At 41.6% G+C, this 19038-nt stretch overlaps 1 protein-coding gene across 2 annotated transcripts in view; it reads right to left on the minus strand.

Moving 5' to 3' along the window:
• Positions 1 to 605: 605 nt before the first annotated feature.
• Positions 606 to 19038, minus strand: part of LOC141784971 (voltage-gated delayed rectifier potassium channel KCNH4-like) — a 57495-nt gene continuing 39062 nt past the window's right edge. Inside the window, exons 10-16 of one of the 2 annotated variants that reach the window (XM_074662991.1) lie at positions 18713 to 18962; positions 18399 to 18613; positions 12148 to 12186; positions 11066 to 11457; positions 7225 to 7316; positions 4622 to 4698; positions 606 to 3886 (exon numbers count right to left, since the gene is read on the minus strand). In XM_074662991.1, coding sequence (XP_074519092.1) covers positions 2888 to 3886; positions 4622 to 4698; positions 7225 to 7316; positions 11066 to 11457; positions 12148 to 12186; positions 18399 to 18613; positions 18713 to 18962 — 2064 coding nt within the window. In that variant the 3' untranslated portion in view covers positions 606 to 2887. The remainder of the gene's footprint in view (positions 3887 to 4621; positions 4699 to 7224; positions 7317 to 11065; positions 11458 to 12147; positions 12187 to 18398; positions 18614 to 18712; positions 18963 to 19038) is intronic. The other variant, XM_074662992.1, reaches the window with a different exon arrangement.

Consider the following 19038-nt stretch of genomic DNA (forward strand, 5'->3'; position numbering starts at 1 on the left):
TATATATATATATATATATATATATATATATATATATATATATACTTCAGTCACCTGGCTCCACTCAGATTCTCGCAGAGTCCCTCTCAGTCTCTACTGCTTAGACCCTGGCTGCTCCATGGCAGCCTCTAGCGGGGGTACTTTAGCTTCACAGTGCACAAATATAAATGGCAGGGCCATGTTAGCCACCCTGTAGACAGTCTATGGTCGGCCCTTATCCAGACCAGAGCATGCTGGCTGTGGGTTTCTCTTGTATCATCACAATATAGGCCGCACAAAATGTTTTGGTGGCTGAATTTTCAGTGCATCCCTAGTTATTTATAAATCATGTAAAGCTGCTACAGGGCCATGAGAGGGATGGTATTAAGCTGAATAAAAAGCATGAAACTCCACTCTTTACACAAAATGGATAGGAGTGAACTTGTGCAACGATAATTTTGGGTTTGCAATGCATTAAAAAAATGAAGCCAAAAAAGTTAGAGCAGATAAATAAAATGTGACGTGTGTGACTCCACAGTAATAGACACAGAGATACATTTCATACTTTATTTGTCAGCCAAGGAGAAATCATTCAAAAAGAACAAAGTTCCTGAATACTCTGAATATTGAGCGAGTTAAAGACTTGGTATGTTTTCCTAGAAAGGCATTCACATAAAACAATCTGACTAATTATTTCATGGGGCCATTTTTTTTAAATCTAGTATGTATATTTAGTAATACACATCTATTAGCTGCTTGCAGAATTGCGGATCCAGAGCTGATGAAGAGGAAAAGTAAAAATAACTGTTAATGTCCAGCAGGATGTTCAGTGGGAGTCAGGTTGGAGATGTTAAATGGAATCATGAGTGGAATTAATCTCAAGTTTGGAAGAGAATTTGTCGCCTCGCAAATCAAAAATTGAAAACAGAAAAGAAGATTTGATATAAAACCACAAACAATCTATGCTGAGTGATGCACATACAGTACACGTGACATTTCTGCCCCTCTGTAACTCAGAACATCCAACAACTCACCTGTCTCAATAGAGGGATTATCAGTCTATGTCATCATGAAGATGTGCACACATCTTGAGGGCAGAAGCAGCGTTTAGCTCCATTCATTCAGACGAGTTAGCGTTTTTTAAACACTACATTCAACTTCTTATCAGTTTAAAAATGTACGGTTGTTGTGTGGTCAGTTTGTAGAAATGATACTATACAACAGATAAGACAACGTCTATCAAGTTCTGACGGTTACAGAGCAACTGGTGTTTTGGAGTTAACAGCGACCATGCTAACTGGTGACTCTCAGCCAATAGCATCAGTGACTCAACCAAGTGGCAACTGTCTCAGAATATGAGACAATGGTGAAGTGCTAAAATCTGTTGTTTCTTGAGTGTCTGCTTGAGGCTGGTTTCGGAAGTACAGGAAGTCACAAACACACCAAGCCATAAAAAGCTGTTATCAAAGCAGAAATTAACCTATTTACAGCCTGGTGCAAAAAACATCTCCTGTCTGAGTCGCTAATTTCTCTATTAGCACACACTGTACAGGGGGTAATTTTTTTCTCACTCAGCAGTTCAGAGGATATTAAGATTGCGAGCTCGCCCAATCAGAGACACAGCTCAGGTCACGTGACTGACGGGGGCCCTGTGGCTATTTGCTTCAAAAGTTTGTTTCAGAAATAGACAGGTGGCGTCGGGGAGAATACATCCATGTTTTATACAGTCTATGAATAACAGCTGAGAGTCACCAGTTAACAGGGTCACACTTTACACTGAAACACCAGCGACGTCTGTGGGTGTGTAGCTAAATGTGCCGTCTTTATCCAACCTCAGTTGAACAGGTTTGACCACAAACAAGCAACATTAACTGCTGATATTCAAAACACAGATTTGACTTTGTTCGTTTACTGAAAAAGTTGTTTTGGGGTCAAACATGGACTCAATATAGAGAGGTAATAAGGAGTGAAGCTATAAATGATGATTAACTGAAACAGATTTTAGGATCAAAGTAAAATTAGTGAATATTATGAAATGATGAACCAGTCTATTAACCCTGAAATACTCAACCATTAATATTCTGATCTGGTGCAGTTCTCTGGACGTAGTTTCTGGTTCTCTCATTATGAACCAGGTCTCAGACTCAGCAGTCTATGTGCTCTTTTTGGTTTTTGGTTTGGGAGGGTTTCTGATTTACTGACACATGTTTACGTCCTGGTCTGTCACAGTCTGGTAAGTGTCCACGGATAATGCAGTCATGAGCATCAAGAGACAGTTGTGTATTTAAATTCCTCTCTGGGTACATGCTGGATTTCTCCACTAAAAAGGTCTGTCCAACGAATATCTGTCCACTCACTGCTATTTCACAAACCTGGGAGCCCTTTACCATCTGTCAAAGTGATATTAAGTTAAAAATGTGTTGAAAAACGATTATACTCCGCAGTGCTTCTGCCCTAAAGTTGCGCACACACCCGCTGTTGTCGATACACAAATAATCCCTCCATACAGTATCTGCGTACAGGATTTCTAGGTTTTCATGGAGAATGCTTACACATTGATTTTGAAACCTTTTCCTTAGGAAAAAGAATAAACAGTTTTACCATGCAAGGAGGTAACAGGTAGTGTCAACTGCAAAATGCTTTGAGGATGTTAGAATTTTTTTTCGGTATATACTGGGACCCACTGCTGTGGAAATTTTCCTTACAGACACGTTTGAGTAAAGCCGCAACAATGCACAATGACATGCTTTTGCATAGAAACAGTGTCAGTTTTGTGTAGTTTGACAAACATTAGAGCCCAGACATTAAAGAGGAAATACAGCACGCAGAAAGTTTGAACACTGTCCAAAGTTGCATTTTAATGAATTCAGTTTCTTGTTGAGCTGCTTTCGAGCATTCACTCCTCAGTTCAGTCTGTGAGGTCCAGGCACCACGACTGCTCTGAGCTCTGAGTCTGCATGCCGATGCTGGACCTTCGTGATGAGGCGCTCTCACTGTCTCTGCTCTCTGTAGAGCCCCCGTTTCCCAGCAGGCACTCCAGACTGGTGTGTTCTACGGCACATGGGTCACCAAGGGGCGATCCTGGGTTCAGGGAGGATCTGAGAGGTTGACCAGGTGATGTCGGCGGCGACACAGACAAAGTGTGGATTGAAGGGTCTGAGGCCTCTATTTGGAAGATGGAGGTGTCCTGGATCAGGTTACGTGTCGCCGGGGCAGACATGAGAGCACGAATGTCCTCGTGTGGAGGTTGTGATAAGCTCAGGGGTGACTTTGAGGGCACACAGAGGTTGGGGTAAGAATCGGGTGAAGAGTCCAGCAGGCTCTGAGTAGACGCACCGGTGGGAGCGCTGGACAAAAGGCAAGACAGTTCATTGGTGTCACTGGGAGGCTGCAGGCACAGAGTGGGCTGGGACTGGCTGATGCTGCTCGGGCTCGCACTGAGAGGTCTGTTTTCAGGGTCTCTGTGAGGCATGAGGCCTGGACTCCCACTGGGGAGGCCTGAGCTGACGCTAAGACGAGACTGTCCAGTCCACAGATGTGTGCTCTCAGAGCCATGACACGGGCCTAACCTGAGCGCAGAGTTTACAGAAAGGCTGTGACAGGAGGAAGCAGGCGGGCTGGAGGATTGAGGTCCGTGTTGGGTTTCTGTCTGGGTTCCAGAAGCTCCACTGAAGCTCCAGCGGCCTGCGGCTGGGACACTTTGGTGGCCTTCACGGCTCCCGGGATCACTGTGGAAGTGGTAGGTTGGAGCAACGTTGAAGGGCATGCCGGTGTTTGGAGCTACGCTGTATGAGTGCGAGGAGTGGGGGGTGCTGTAGTGCTGCAGAGACACATGGGCCTGGAGGAGGTGCAGCATGTGGTGCAGGCCTTTAGTGAGCTCAGATACTTCCTGGTTCAGCGTGCCCATCTGAGAGAGAATGAACACAGTTTTATTTTCACAGCGAAAGCTTTGAATTACACAATCACAGCTCATTAAGTTCCCTCACAGACAACAAAGCCTCTACCTTTGAGGTTTAAACTCAGCCTCATATCCAGGCTTCGTTTTCAGATGACCTTCCAAAAGAGGACCAAAATATTTATAATCCCTTCTGTGGCTCTTAGAAATGGCTTCATCTGCAGCCCTGGAGTCCAAAGGGATCCAGGCCCAGGTAAGTGACGCAAATAGGCAAGAAAGTAGACAGAAGACGAGGAGCGAGGAGCAGAGCAGGAGAGGAGAGGGGGCCAGAGGAGGGCCAAAAGTAGACTACGCTGCTGTCAAATTCTTTTATTTTTAGATTGTTGAGTCAGCACACTCTGCTATCCTCTGCAATGCAGTCAGTGCCCTGCTGCTTAATTAATATCAGCTTCAGACAAGAGCTACCTGGGCCCATCTGGATCCTGACTCCCCACCTGCTGGAGCCCCTTTTTATCAGCAAATTTAGGGATAAAAGGCAGAGAGTACGTTTCTGATCTGACCGTAGGAATCTGTATAGGATGCTAAAGTGGTACCTACGATACGTAGATCTATCTCTTCGGCAGAAAACAGTTCTCCCTGTATTTCAAATACTGTATCTCTGAAATGAAGACAGCTGAAGTGTGTTTTAATTATTGTTGGTCTAATCAGTTTAATATATGTAAACAGGTATGTAAACAGGTATCTGACCTTGTGGTTGAGTTGACTGATGCTCTGTTTGATCTCTTCGTTCTCCAGCAGCAGAGCGGTGTTAGCGTGAGCAGCGTCTGTAGAGGAGGTAACATGTAGTAGCTCATCATTGAGACACACAGCATGAAAACTAAATCACTCAGTGCAGCTGCAGAGAACTAACCATACAGATACACTTGATCTGAGTACTTCATTTCTTGTTGTTTTTATTCTTCATTCATTAGAAAGCTACTGATGTATGGACAGCAAGCCTTGGAATATTTTCTCATTCTCTATCTACTCAGAAATGCCAGCTTTGCACAGCATCTTAAAGAGGTTGACTGTGCTACTAACTGTATAAAAGCATGGATGGCACAAATGCAACCTAAAGTGGAGCCAATACTTAGAGCTGTAGTGTAGATAAAGTTGGTATGGGGGAAAATGATCCAGTTTTCCTCCTGTATTATGGCAAAAGCATATATTTTAAACTCAGATGCTAATGTCAAGCTGTCATGTCCCACAAGTCTTACTGGCTATCCATGAAGAACAAGAATTCAATCAACAGGATCCGATTGTTTTTCATAATTTAGAAAGGAGTGGGGAAATAATCTCTTATAGAGCCCAAAATTAAAATTTGCCACCTGGTATATAAATACAGAAGCACAATTTAATGGATTTCATGCACATGATGATCATTATTTTTAACAGTTAGCATTGTCAAGCAGGGATTTACACAGGGCACACTTAGCAGTTTAACAGTCATTTTGGGCCACGCATCTACCGGTCTAATGTACCTTACATCTGCTACTGTTAATCCTGTGTTTTTAATGCATACAAAAAATAAAACAAAAAAAAAATATGTTTATTGGAGTGTGGGCTCACATAACGCATGCCCCCCTGCATGTGAGTCAGTGCTCTGTGATTCATATAGCCATCAGTGTGCCTGGATGTTTTAGGGCTACAAATCCCTTAGAGACAGTTATGTAAACCCAAGACCCATAAGACCAAGAGACCCAAGACCAAACCAGCTTCTTTGACTGGGCTGAAGTGTGGAGCAGAAGTTTGTCAGCAACAAAGGTTATTTAATACAATAAAAATCTGCATATTTACAGGTCACACATGCAAGGGTAGATGAAAAATGTGCTTGTACTGTCTCAAATTTTGGAGCAACATGCAACTATTTAGAGTCAGTCTGGAGCCCTGCAGACCATGGCTAATGGATCAAACCAGACATCCTGATGCTGCTATTGTGAAGAAATTTAAAAACTATAAATATGGGGACAAGATATCAAGAGACGTTTTGGGGCTCCAAAGGGGCTTGTATGGGGTCTGAGGCTCCAGGCAAATGCCTGGTTTAACTAATAGAACAGACCGCCTCTGGATTTACAAACAGATCAGCTGGATAAAGTGTGGTATGTATTTTTAATTTCAACTACTGAGTTGACATTAACTGTACCCATAGAAGAATTCATACTGTTTGGATGAGGTGAATCTTACCATGCAGTTACTAAGATTCTTGTACTTCAGACATACAGATGTACAAACTTTGGATCCACAGGCAAACAAACTCATCCTCCAGCAAATGAAACTTCAAATTCAGATTGTTCAGTTTATTTATGGTACAGAAGAAAATACAGCCACTCTTTAGCGGCGTAGCAAGTGGTTTGTTCTTCCCTCAGTGTGAACAGCATGTGGAATTTTAGATAATTTAAAGTTTGGTTTGTTTTTGATCAGTCTGATCTAACTACTTATCTGATGTTGAAAAGAGGATGAGTCAGACCCGTTAGCAAAAACAGAGTCACTAAACTTTCAATAACCAATAGCTACAACAGCCTTCTGCTGAGTCGATATTTTGGCTTCACTTCTCACAGAGGAAGGAGGTGTTGTCCATAGTTTTGTGTCGTCTGTGTTGGATATGTCACGGCAAACTAACACACAAAGCAATGTTTTGCTCAAACAGCACCAACAACATTTTGGTTAAACTGGTAATGAGGACAGTGAGAGCTCTGTATAAGGTATTTAACACAGCTGAATATAAAAATCTGGCACAAAATCACAAATGCCTCCATACAGAGACTGAGCTGTTTGTTATTGATGGCTTTCATAATCCTTGCAGAGTAAAACTTGTTTTGACTAAGTGGTGCTGCAGCAGTATGTTCTGGGACATAAACCACAGAAGCCTGTCCCGACTGAACATCAGTAGACGACTGTTCTGTGAAATCAATGAAGCGTTAGCAGGAAAAAAAGCAGAACAAAGTAAAATAGAAAGGAAACTTTAAGGATTGAGAAAGCTTATTTAACATGATGTTCCTGGCTGTTAATCTCTGTTCCTAAGCTTTTGTTTTACTCAGGTTAATTAGCTGGACTTCAGCTGAACCTCATGCAATATTCATGCCTGGGTGATCATCAGTGAAAGCTCAGGTCACAGGATCTGTGCCCTGCTCTGACCTTAGTTGTCCTTTCACATGTTCTCTGACTCTTTAGACACCCTGCTGTCATTTCACTCCTCTGTGCACTCATGTTTCCCCAGAAGGAGGCAGCGCAGAGTTGTTCCATCCACCGTTTGAACCCTTCAGCCATCTGGCACCCGGGTGACCCTCGCAGCTGGAGACGGTTCTGCTTACCTTGGGTGCTGCCTCCCGAGCTGGCTTTGGGCCGGCCGTGCTCCACGTTGAAATGGAACGTGTGCCCATTATCTTCGATGCCGTCTACCACCCTGGCGGGGAGGAGGGGTGAAGAAGAGGGAAGCCGGAGTTAGTGTAACAGTAGAGCCTTTTTCAATTATCACCAGAGTCAGCGGCTACCCAGATATGTGCCATGAGAGCTGCTGCTGGCAGAGGAACACGAGGGTTTGAACACGAGGAGAAGCGCCCAGCGAGGACACCTGAGCCGTCTGAACCAGCATGGACCCATTTCCAGGTCTTACTGGATGACTCAGAGATACATTATGAATACAGAAGGTCGGGGCACGAGGATAGAGTGCTCTATTCATGAAATGCAGAGACATCTGCTGAAATATGCAATGCTAATACACTCCATTTACATTAAGTGGATGATGCAGCTTTTTTTTTAGCATGACTTTAGGTGTCAACTCATGAGACACTTTACCTTGAAAATCTTAGATGTTTTAGGGGTAATGACTGGGTCACAGTATGCCCTTCACTTCTCACTTTACCATACAAATCACTTTATTTGGTCATCAAAGGTTAGAACTTATTTCTGTCACAATTATCATGAATTTATCAGCCATACATTCAGCGTTCATGGTCCACTGCTTTTTTAGAGCTATAGTCTAAATCACTTGTGTTTTTAAGTGTGTAGAATGTTTCATAAAGGGTTCAAGGACATTTATGACCTTAAGTCAACAAGAAGCTCGGATCTCAGCCACTGATGCTGAGCGCTTGGAAATCACAAGCTTCTGACACGGACATGTATGGCTGTGTTTCCCTAACTGTTTTCCTGTTAAAAGTGGAGGATGAGATGCTGATTTAAGGACATGTAGGGGCCATAGGCAGATGTTACAGGGCCCCTGTATGCACACTTGATCTGGACTGAAAAAATGAAATCAACGCAAGTGTTTATGCCTTATATTCATGAAAAAAATGTTCTTGTTGAACTTTATATGAGCCACATTCATCTGACAAGTCTACAATGTCTATTTTGAGGTATGGAAAATAAAAACAAACGCCTAAATGGTTTATAGAGTGAAAACATTGTAAGCTAAATTAACTTTAGCGTCTTATACTAAGAGTCACTTCTTAATGCAAGAAGCTAAACAAAACATTTTTCTTTATTGTTGATTTTTACTCTTAACAAGAAATACAGGCAACATATTTTATACATGATTAAATTACAGTTTTTGAAGTGCTGACACGTTGTTATAGGACTAGAGTTTTTAATGTTGTTACAATACCAGCAAAAATACCAATTTTGACTCCATACACACCAAGACATGCATAACTCTCTGTCTCTGTCTTCACTTTATCTCCAGGTCAATCGACCATGACTTCCCCTTGTTGAAAATATCAATTTAAAACTTGGGGCTCTAATTTCGTGGCGAAGTGCAGGGGGCGCAAGTCTGGCGCATCCTGCGCAGTGTTAATTTCGTGCGGCGCAACGCCATGCGCTGCCAATTTTACAATTTGGTCGACCGTCTGCGCAGAGATGGGTGTGACGACGCACCAGGGGGAGGTGTCAGCAGATTCATGTTGGCGCAGTGACAATTTCGTGCCAAAAAAGTGCGCTGAAAGCTCGCCAGCTCCAACCTGGTCTATCCTCGGTGCAAAGTGGAGCGCACCCCACGCAGCTGTAATTTGGTGACAGGCGCACATGTGCGCACATGTCAACAAAGCCTCAGAGGCAGGTTTCCAGAGTGTCAGGCACATTTTAATGCAATAAACAATCACAGTAATCACTATTTAATGTAACCGTCTGAACCAGCATATACATTTATATCTATATTAACTGTCCCGTCACATCTGATGTCAGATTAAAGCCGTTTGTCATAATGGAAAGTTAACCTGACGGCAGCTGGAAGTTTGATGCACATCTTACAATTAAACAATAAACAGCCTTAACATCTGATACAGAGTATATATCTGGTTCTCTCATTTCATTTAATTCAAAGAAAAGAGGGAGAGAAAAGACGAAGAAAAAAAAGAGAAAATACTCAGGATTTACCCGTGATTTCCCATATTTCTGTTTTAGTCTTTATTTTTAACGTGATCTAAAAAGATGGAGTACATTATTGTAAGGAGGATGAGGTGGAGACACTGGGAGAGTATACAGTATATCACCAAAGGTTCTGCTATTTGTCGATGACAAACCAGGAGTGCAGGTGGATCAAAAGTATTCTGAATGGATAAGCCAGCTGTGTAACTGTCTCTTCATTTTGTTCTCCTATTAATGACAAAGGAACAGACTACATCTGTTCCACACGGTGACACGCTTCATGTCCTCCAATGCGCCCCGCTGTCCATTCTCCTGCTGCAGGGACAGCGGCTCTGACCGTCTCAGCTACCGGGTCTTTCCAGCAGACTTTCCGCGGTGCTGGGGATCATTCAGACCAATCAGACGCTGAGCCTCGGCTGCAGGGCATTGAAAGGCGAGGAGAGGTGCTCATCTGATTGGTGAAAACAGCTCTCAGCTGTGTTAAACCCACTCACGGCTTTTCTCCTCCCCCTCTGCCATTTGAGCAGAGGGAGGCGTGGACGCGCACCTCTGCACTCCTCTGTGCCTTGACTGCGCCTCTCTTGGCACTGCAGGAAACTTGCAAAGTGCACTGGTCACTCCCTGTCCACGCGGCGAAGGCCGGCGCAGGGCAGGTGTGCCTGCGCTTGTGCCTGGTCTACGAAATTAGAGCCCTAAATTACTTCATTACTTTAGTTCTTTTCAATATTACTAAACTAAGCAATAACATGTAAGTTATGTTCCTCTGGGATAAATAAAGTATTTTCTATCGTATTCTATTCTATATTGTGTTATTTTAAATCTTGCAAGTGGAAGGCCATGATAAGGCCATCGTGTAACACTAACAGAAGTTGTTGTCTGTCCCCTGTAGGGCTGGACCAGCAGCATGCAGTCATTGACTGTTAAATCCACTCATCATTATCTGCTCAGCTTTCCTTAGTCTCCTCTCTGTTTTGTCGCCTTTCTTTGCTCTCCCCCCTCTCTTAGGCTCTCACTCCCTGGTGGATCATTTCTCTTTATTTTTAAGGAGTGGTTTTATTCAGAAACTTTATAATAAAGTGCATGTGAGGCTTTGCAGAACATCCACATAAAGTGCTGTCAAATGGGGCCCCCATAGGGAGGTTTCTTACTGTTGTTGCAAACTTTGCAATGACAATAAGAGCCAGTCTGGCTAAAAATGTCTTGGGTATCACTAGGAAGGAAACTCTGAGATGACAAGCTGAGTTCTCAGGAACCAGCCAGCTGCTGTTTAGCCTGTAAGCTCTCCTTAAAAGAGCCAAAAAGAAGAAGCTTTAACTGATTAAAATCAGCAGGTTTGTTTGTTTTGGAGAAGAGAAACCCTCTGCAGATAAACCAGCTCACTGTAAAATCCTCTATGAACACTTCAATTGGCTTATTTGGAGACTCAATTCATAAAGTTTATGCTGTGTCTCCTTCATGGCTCTAAAATGACTACACAGGCAAAAACTGCATCAATTCAACTGACAAGCCCTGATTTAAAACTTAGAAATGAAGGGTCTATAAATGTACATGTTTGTTAGTTTCTGGGACAAAGAAAAGTTGAAGTGTAGTGTGCTGCTAATACAAATACTGACTAGAAAAATAACACATCTTGCTCTTGATGGCAGCGCCTGCAGCCAAATAACTTAAAGCACTTTAGTGTACTGACTAAGGTTTTTCCTTCTAAGTTCTTGCTTGTGTTGTACATTGCTTTGGACAAACACATCTGCTAAATGAAACTGTAGACATGTACATTCAAAAAAGCTCTCACTATACCTGGGACTCAAATCTGGAGGTGCAAAGCAGGTAACAGTTGGGATGAGAAGCTGTGAAGGCTTCTGCTCGGCTCCTGACTCCCCTTGACTTGAACTTGAGGTGGGTGCTGGAGGTGGAGCAGCTGTGGGGGTGCTGTGCTCTTTCTTCGTCGACGGTTGGGGAGACGAGCTCTGCCCGTGGCAACCCCGGCTCAGATTAGGTGAACGGCAGCGCCGCAGAGCGTTGAACTGCCTCAGCTCGTCCCCGAGGAGGTTCCCCAGAGAGGTGCGGCGGACGGGACTGCTGAAGCTGGGCAGATGAAGGTTGCGACGGGAGCGAGTGGCCGGAGAGAGGTGGAAGGAGTCGTCGAGGTCTTCTCCCTTTGTTTCAATGATGGAGGGGAGTCTGGGTTCCTGTAACACAGGGAATGAAACTTCCAACATAAGTAAACCTCACTCAAAGTTTAAAATGCCAATCAAAATATCCCCCAATGTGACAACATCTGCTTTTATTTTGCAGCTAAACAGCAATTATTTGGTCATTAAGATTTAATGAGTTACAGCTGATGTTATTTTAATCCCATTAGTTTAATCCTCTTAAAAATCTATTATGCTCCAGCCATGCCTGGCCGTGTGCTTGTGGGAACAGAAAATAGTTTCCATATTAAATGAACTCCTAATAACACACTAAGCGTGCACTGTTAACATTTTCATAAGAGAAAAAAGGTGAGGTGATGAGCATACTGTAATGAGGAAAGCAGCTCAAAAGGCTTCCTGTTAGCAGAGCTACTGACCCAGTTAGGGAGCTAACTCCAGGGACTAAACTGCTCTCTGTGATCCTAATAAGTGTCAACCTGCAGGGGAAGTCCTCGCCTAAACCAACCCAAAGAAATCCACAGCAACACAGTGTGTCCCAGAAAAGCACAGGGCTCCCACAAAACCAGAAAACACATATGCTTAGAAACAGAAAACCACATGCACAAAGACTTAAAGCACAAAACGACAGACTTCATGGGTTCACCCAGCCTCATCATTTTGAAATAAAAAGCATGCATTAGAAAGAAAAAGAGATTAAAGACGACGACTGAATTTATCTGAACTCACGTGAGATAGCCTGGGTGACCGTGAAAACCTGCTGAGGCCCTGCAGGGGTGAGAACACAAAGCTCCAGGGATCACAAACAACACCTGTGGGGCTATTTATACATTTAGATGCTGCTTTGTCAAACTTGAGAGAGTATCTGTGATTAACTAAAACAGGGGTCTGCAACCTTTACTTTCATAGGAGCCATTTTCCCTCAGCGCACCTGGTTAAAGTCATTCTGGAGCCACAAAATCTGTTTTTTCTATACAGACAGAAGTGGAAGAAAATAATATGAAGTGGAAAAAAATATCTAAACAAGAGGGTTCTTTTGAATATGTTAAATTGTACATGTGATGTTTTCCATTTTTGTTTTTAATACATTTTTAAATTTAAAAAAATTGAAAAAAAGTGAAAAAAATTAAATCAAAATTTGCAAAAATTCAAAAAGAATCGAAATTTTGAAAAAATACCCCCAAAAAAACAATTTCTAAATTTCAAAAATTTGCAAAAATTCAAAATTTTTGAAATAATAACTGAATTTGTTAACATAATGTTGCTTAACTCATTTTCCTATTGTCTGCTATTGCCATCATGTTGTCAGTTAAATTAATCTATTCACACAGAATTAAAATCTGTATTTTCTTCCAGATGAGTCTTTTTGTAGATGTAGTTATCTTCCCAGGGCTGTAAAACTTGAGGTTAGCCACAGGTGCATGATAAGTTGGTGGGCTGTTGATGTTGTAGGAGGTGAAGTAGAGCAGTGGCAGGCTTTAGTGACTGATAAGATGAAGATTTGGTTCAACAAAAACTTAAATTATGATTTTATTTAGTGTCAATATCTTTAATCATCAATACCCTCTGTAAGAAAAATACAAATTCTTGATTTCTATGATATTTTTTAAAGCTACAAGGAGCCACTGCTAAAGAGTCAGAGCCACAGATTGAAGACCCTTGAACTCTTGAACTAAAGTATGTTTTACATTCAGTGTCTTTAACCAAAACACAAATTGTGTTTCTGTATCTGAAGCTCTGACAGACAATGCAGTTCCTCCTCTTTGTCGTTATTAGCTGCACAAGTAACCATTAAACCCAACACTGTTTGTGTCCATGTTCACTGATTGCCCACTGCAGCACATTTTAAAGTGATGGACACCTTTAAAGAAGCAAAATCTTCACTGAGACTGTTTTGAAAGGGTGCTGTAGACCAGTCAGGATTTTTAAGTTGTTGTCCATTTGAAGTGATACCAGTTATTGACTGTTTCACCTCCTGCACCTGTTTTCCCTTTCCCCAGCTGAATCAGAGAACTGTTTTAAAACCTGTCTGCAAATGGATTCCAGTCAAAGTTGATCCTTTCACTGGTGTTTAAATGAATTGGTGGCACTTTGGCGAAATCACCAGCTGCACGCACAATGAAACAGAGGAAGTGTGAAATCTTCAGTCATGTGTGAAAACTGACAACATGGCTGAATGTGACAACACAAACCACAATCTGTTGCTTTTTCACTGAAGTTCAATCTTTCATAACAGCCAATCGCTGACTCTGAAAAACATCACCTCTTTGAAGAACAGAACTCTATGTGTGAAACTTGAAAGACCATTCATGTTAGAAAACGTTCTTAATAACAAAACAAACCCTGGAGCAACATGTGGCGTTAGTCATTAAAGATGGGGCCAAATGATTTAAAGAAAAATTAGAGCACTATTTCCACAAGTGACCCACATTGTAAAGTAGGTTTGCAGGAACTGATCTTCCTGACACTCTTAAGTTTACAACTATTTTTTACACTTCATTACAACACTAGCATTTACACTTGACACAACAGAATCTCCCCATGGTTTCAAATACAGAAACTACAGTATTATTCCAGTAGATGATAAGAAACAGCTAATCTCCAGTTTTCAGAGCTTGTTTTGATAAACTTTCTTGAACCGTTGTTGTTCTATGCAGCTCCAAGGGGAGCTGAATGCTCTCCATAACTCCTGACTGACCAGCTTCTTCTTCACACTGCATGGCCGCTCACTATTTAACTCTCCCTGCAGTGTATGGTGATTATAGTCCAACAAATTTTGACTCAGTGCAGGCTCCCTGGTGGTGGAATGACCTTCCCAATTTGCCTGGGATAGCAGACTCTTTCATTTTCCTTACAATACTCACATCCCTTAAGAAGTAAGCAATTTAACGATGCATTTCACTAATAAGAATAAGGACTAAGCATAAGCTAAAATGCTTTGTGTATATATATATATATATATATATATATATATATATATATATATACATATATATATATGATTTTTATTTTTATATTATACACTTATACATTTTTATTTTTTTTTGCTTTTGTTTAATGTAATATTATCATTATTATTTTTATTATGTTCAGAGACAGAGATTATTTAATGGACCATGATGACAACTGGCTCATCAGACACTTTAAGACATCTGAGGGCAATCCAGACTACTAGCTGGCACTGTGAGGGCTGAGTGGCTTCTTGGTGGGTCAATTTATTTGTGTAACTGTCCAAATATTAATCCCCATGATCTGCATTGAGCATGTGCGCCCCCAAATTCTATCCCATCTTTTATTACCATCAATCATCGTTACTAGTCAGTGATTAAGGTTAGTTACTTGCTGTTTTTTGCTGGTCAAACTAAAGGTCAAGATCTTACCCTTTTCTTTTAAGTCCCTTTTTTTGTCTTTTATGCCTTTGAAAGGACCGTGGATAAAGCAGGAAACAGGTCAAGAGCAGGAAGTGACGTGCGGGAAAGAGGCCGCAGACTGGAAAGCGCTGCCTTTTACAGCTGTACTGTTCTAAAGCCAAAATACCCCCACTAGAGTGCCGTCATTGTTCAGCCAGAATCTAGGCAATAGAGGCTATGAGAAGGACTTGGAGAGAATCTGAGTGGAGCTGGATTACATTTTTTTATTATTATTCATTTTTTGAAGTTTGACCACAGCTCATCTGGAATGACTGGGGAGAAAAAGTTTTTGACCTATACTGCAGCCAGCCACCAGGGAGTGCAGTTTTAGTGACAACTTCACTTGACGCCAATTTCCATTTTCTATGGTCTGTGGTTGGACCCAATCATCTGTAAACTCAAGAGATGGTTGAGCATGAAAAACCATGCTACACTGGAAGCTGCTCAAATCCCCTTTCCTCCCCAATGTGATCCTTTGTTTGAACCTCAGCAGGTCATCTCAACATTCTGTTCTGTATGCATTGAGTTGCTGCCATGTGATTGGCTGATTAGATATTTGCATTAATAAGCACCTGAACAGGTTTTTTAATTAAGTGGCAGCTGAGTGTATATGACCAAATGACTGTGGAGTTACTCTGGGTAACACACTCTGATACACACTTGGTTTGGTGCTTATTCATACTGTATCTTTCAATGATAAACCTTAAAAAAAAGGTATAAAACTTTCAAATTTCAATGTCACTGCTGCATAAATCCCTTATTTCCATCTGGCTTCTTGGGATTTACCCTTTTTAGCCAAATAAAATGAAATGATCCCTCTCAGATCCCTCACACTCTAATAGGCATTCCTACAATCTGTTTCTCTGGCAGTGTTTCACTACAACTGACTGATTACTGTACAGTCATGAGACACTGCTGACGCATCTCTCCAGTGTAATAGGAGCTTCAAACGTACAACAACTCCCACAGTTGAGATGATATACCACTATATATGTGTGTGTGAGCTTATTTGTCACAGGATTGTAGGACCTGGCATCTACACGCGTTTGCTGAGCTCTCCTGCATCCTGTCCAAGGGGCGCTGGTGCCCTGGCTTTGTGTGTGAAACAGATGGTACAAAAGAAGAAGAAGAGCCTGCACTAATGATCAGCTTATGGTTGAATGAGGGGGCATAATTATTTAAACATCTTGTGACAAAATAATCTATATTTCAATAGGATAGCTGTGAACCCAATAACATTTTGAAATCAGAGGTATATATAGGCTCATTTTTTGAAGAATGAGAATGAGTTTCTGTAATAAACATTGTATGTCAGGTGTTTTGTGATGTTTTAGGAAAGTCTTCAAACATTATCATTCGGATTTTGAGGCCATCGGGATAAAAAAAACATCTGATTATGAGCACTGCATGCACCTCCTCAAGTTCTAAACAAAAAAAAAAACATGAAACAACAACTACAAATGAGTGAAAACGGTTAAAACTCTGAAGAATACTAACAACAAATGCTCATGTTTGTCTGACACTAAGGCCTAACAAGTGGGCTTTGTAAGCCACATATCAGATACCCTTAGCGTTTATTTGTTTTGATCCAGTGGATCAAAAAATGCCATGTAAAGTGGCCACCGACCTTCAGCGCACTGTTGCTTTAATGAATGAAATGATTTAATTTGATGGTTTGGAGATGCATCTTTAAACAGATTACATAACACAGTCTAAAACTGTGGCTACATGTGTAGCATCAACGGCAGTGTTTTCTCCACCCGTGGAAGATTATCTGGCCTTACGTAATGCTTTCTTAAATAACTGTTAGACAGCACTGTGAAGAGGTCGGTGTCTGGGTGTAATGTCATCCCGCTGTGCTTTGGGGTGGCAACAGGGAAGCGATATGGCTGCCTGACAGTGGAACCCACGCACAGTAATTGGTGTGACAATCAAGCCACCAACAGGCCTTTGGAAGCTGTGGTAGAACAAGTGTCAACGAGAGTGACAAAGGCACCTTAGGGGGTACAAATGTGTTGCCTGATGTGCTTTATGCTCTGGACCATGTGGAAAAAAGAGGGGTGTGATGGTGAGGTTGTAGAGACTGCTGAGACAGTTCAAAACCTTTAACACAGTCATTGATTACAAAAATACTCAATGGCTGCTTTTCTTTTTACCCAATAAAAGCTGTCATCAACAGTTTGAGTAATTTATATCACTTGCCTTTTATGTTTGTCTGTGATTTAAAGGAATTAGCTAATGTTTTGATAAAGCTGTATATTTAACATGAACCTGTGTGGAGATGCAAAAAGCTGCAGTTCCTTGAGTGTCCACTTACAGCTGGAATCACAAGTCAAAGAAGCACCTTGAAGTTCCATGTTAATATTATTATTATTTATTTATTTATTTTGGCCTGATTCAGGAAACAGTGTAAGGTATGCAGCTCAATTATTTATTTGTACAAACTGTAAGGCGTTACATAATTTTTAGTAACCCATACACTAAAAGGTAAAACTGGGTTTACAGACAGGTGTGTACTTCTGCCAAAAGTTAGGTTTAGTCAACATTTCTGATAGGGTTGGATGAAAAATTCAAAGTAGCAGGATTTTTTGTTTAACCATTAGAAATCAGGATTTTTTTGTTCAATTTTTTTTCAAGTTTAAATCCTTTATTTTAGTCTTTGTTTTTAAGCTAGATTGAAAAAAAGATGAGAAGTCAGACCCCCTGAACAAATACAAAAAACTGATTCATGTGATGTGCTTTTTTGGGGAAAATATGGCTCCTGATACAGTCTGTTGACATCATCATCATTACCACTCAGCTTTTTCACATGGTCTGGTGTTGGAGAAGCAAACTAAAAAATGCAAAAATCAGAAATATTGAAGAATTGCAATTTAAATTGAATCAGCACCGCAAAAATTGTAAATGAATGGAATCAGGAGAAAAGCACATTGTCTCAGCCCTAATTTCCGATGTGGTACCTGCCATCATTGGGCTCCTAACAGGAGTGTAGACATCACTAAAAATATTTTTCCACGGTCCGTAGTTTAGATCTTTTTTTTCATGAGGAACACTCATAAAGGATTGGGGCGGTAAGGTTTAAACCCAGCATCCACTGTCCTGTTATCTCTGAATAAAGGCGCAAAAGCTCTAAAAATAACTTTAAAAATATCAGTGAGGGATGAATGTGTAAAGATGGTAACAGCTTGAGAGAAGTTGAGCTGATGTTAACACGAGGTTCTGTTTTAAACTCTTTTTTTTTTTTTTTAACATATAGATGAGGTTCCAATTAGAGTACATCTGAAGATGATGATGACTCAGGGTATGCTTCAATGCACGGCTATCTTTGCTTGATGCTGTCTTCACAATTAGAAAAGCAAGGAGGAGATCTCATAGTTATTTTTTTTACTGTCCAGTAATGTCCACCCTGGACCAACAAAAGGAGGCAAAACTGCTAAAATGTGGGCTTCATATGTGAGTCAATGATGGGTGATTGATGGATAAGTAATGGCAAAGTGGATTTCTGTTCAAATAGTGAAAAAGAAACTTCATCAGCATCAGTTTTCCTGTATGTGAGTATTTGTTCCGTACCTCATCCTGGCTGCCCTCACGTAAGTTGTAGGTGAGGTTGTTGTGGATGTCGGAGGCAAACACGCTGCCATACTCTGGATAAAGCTCCAGCACCTCTCTGAGGCCTCGAACGCTGATATACTGGAGGTCGCAGTACGTTAGAGCCTTCACGTCAGCATTGGTTTTGACCACCTGCTCTGTTCCAGGCAAGTCAGAGCCGATCAGGTCTCCTTTTCCTACAAACAAAGCAGAGCATATTTACTCCCCTGCTTCTGCCTTCACTGAATGAACCTTAAACATGATGCCAAAGAAGTCACTTGACAGTAATTACCAACCTAATATTGCAAGGACCATGCCGTCTTTCAGCACCTCCAGAGACCCAGAGCAGACAAAGTAGTTGGCATGCAGCGCATCACCCTGACGGATGAGGTACTCCCCTGGGACACAGAATGAGGTTTTTATATGGAGGGAGAGTGAGCGCAGACAGCCACGGCTGGCTCCCTTGAAGACCGGCAGCTGGAGGATGTCCTTATTCAGATGCATGGCGATGTCGGCCCGCAGCTCATCAGGAAAGTCATGGAGGAGCTGGGGGATGTGTGATAGATGTAATGAGCTGTGACAGTGATTTGTAATTAGGGAATGGACTGTGTTGCCACCAGTT

This window comes from Halichoeres trimaculatus, unplaced genomic scaffold (assembly GCF_033239565.1).
Source record: "Halichoeres trimaculatus isolate MK-OKI-2021-1 unplaced genomic scaffold, fHalTri1.1 fHalTri1_scaffold_23, whole genome shotgun sequence".
In the NCBI taxonomy this organism is placed as follows: domain Eukaryota; kingdom Metazoa; phylum Chordata; class Actinopteri; order Labriformes; family Labridae; genus Halichoeres; species Halichoeres trimaculatus.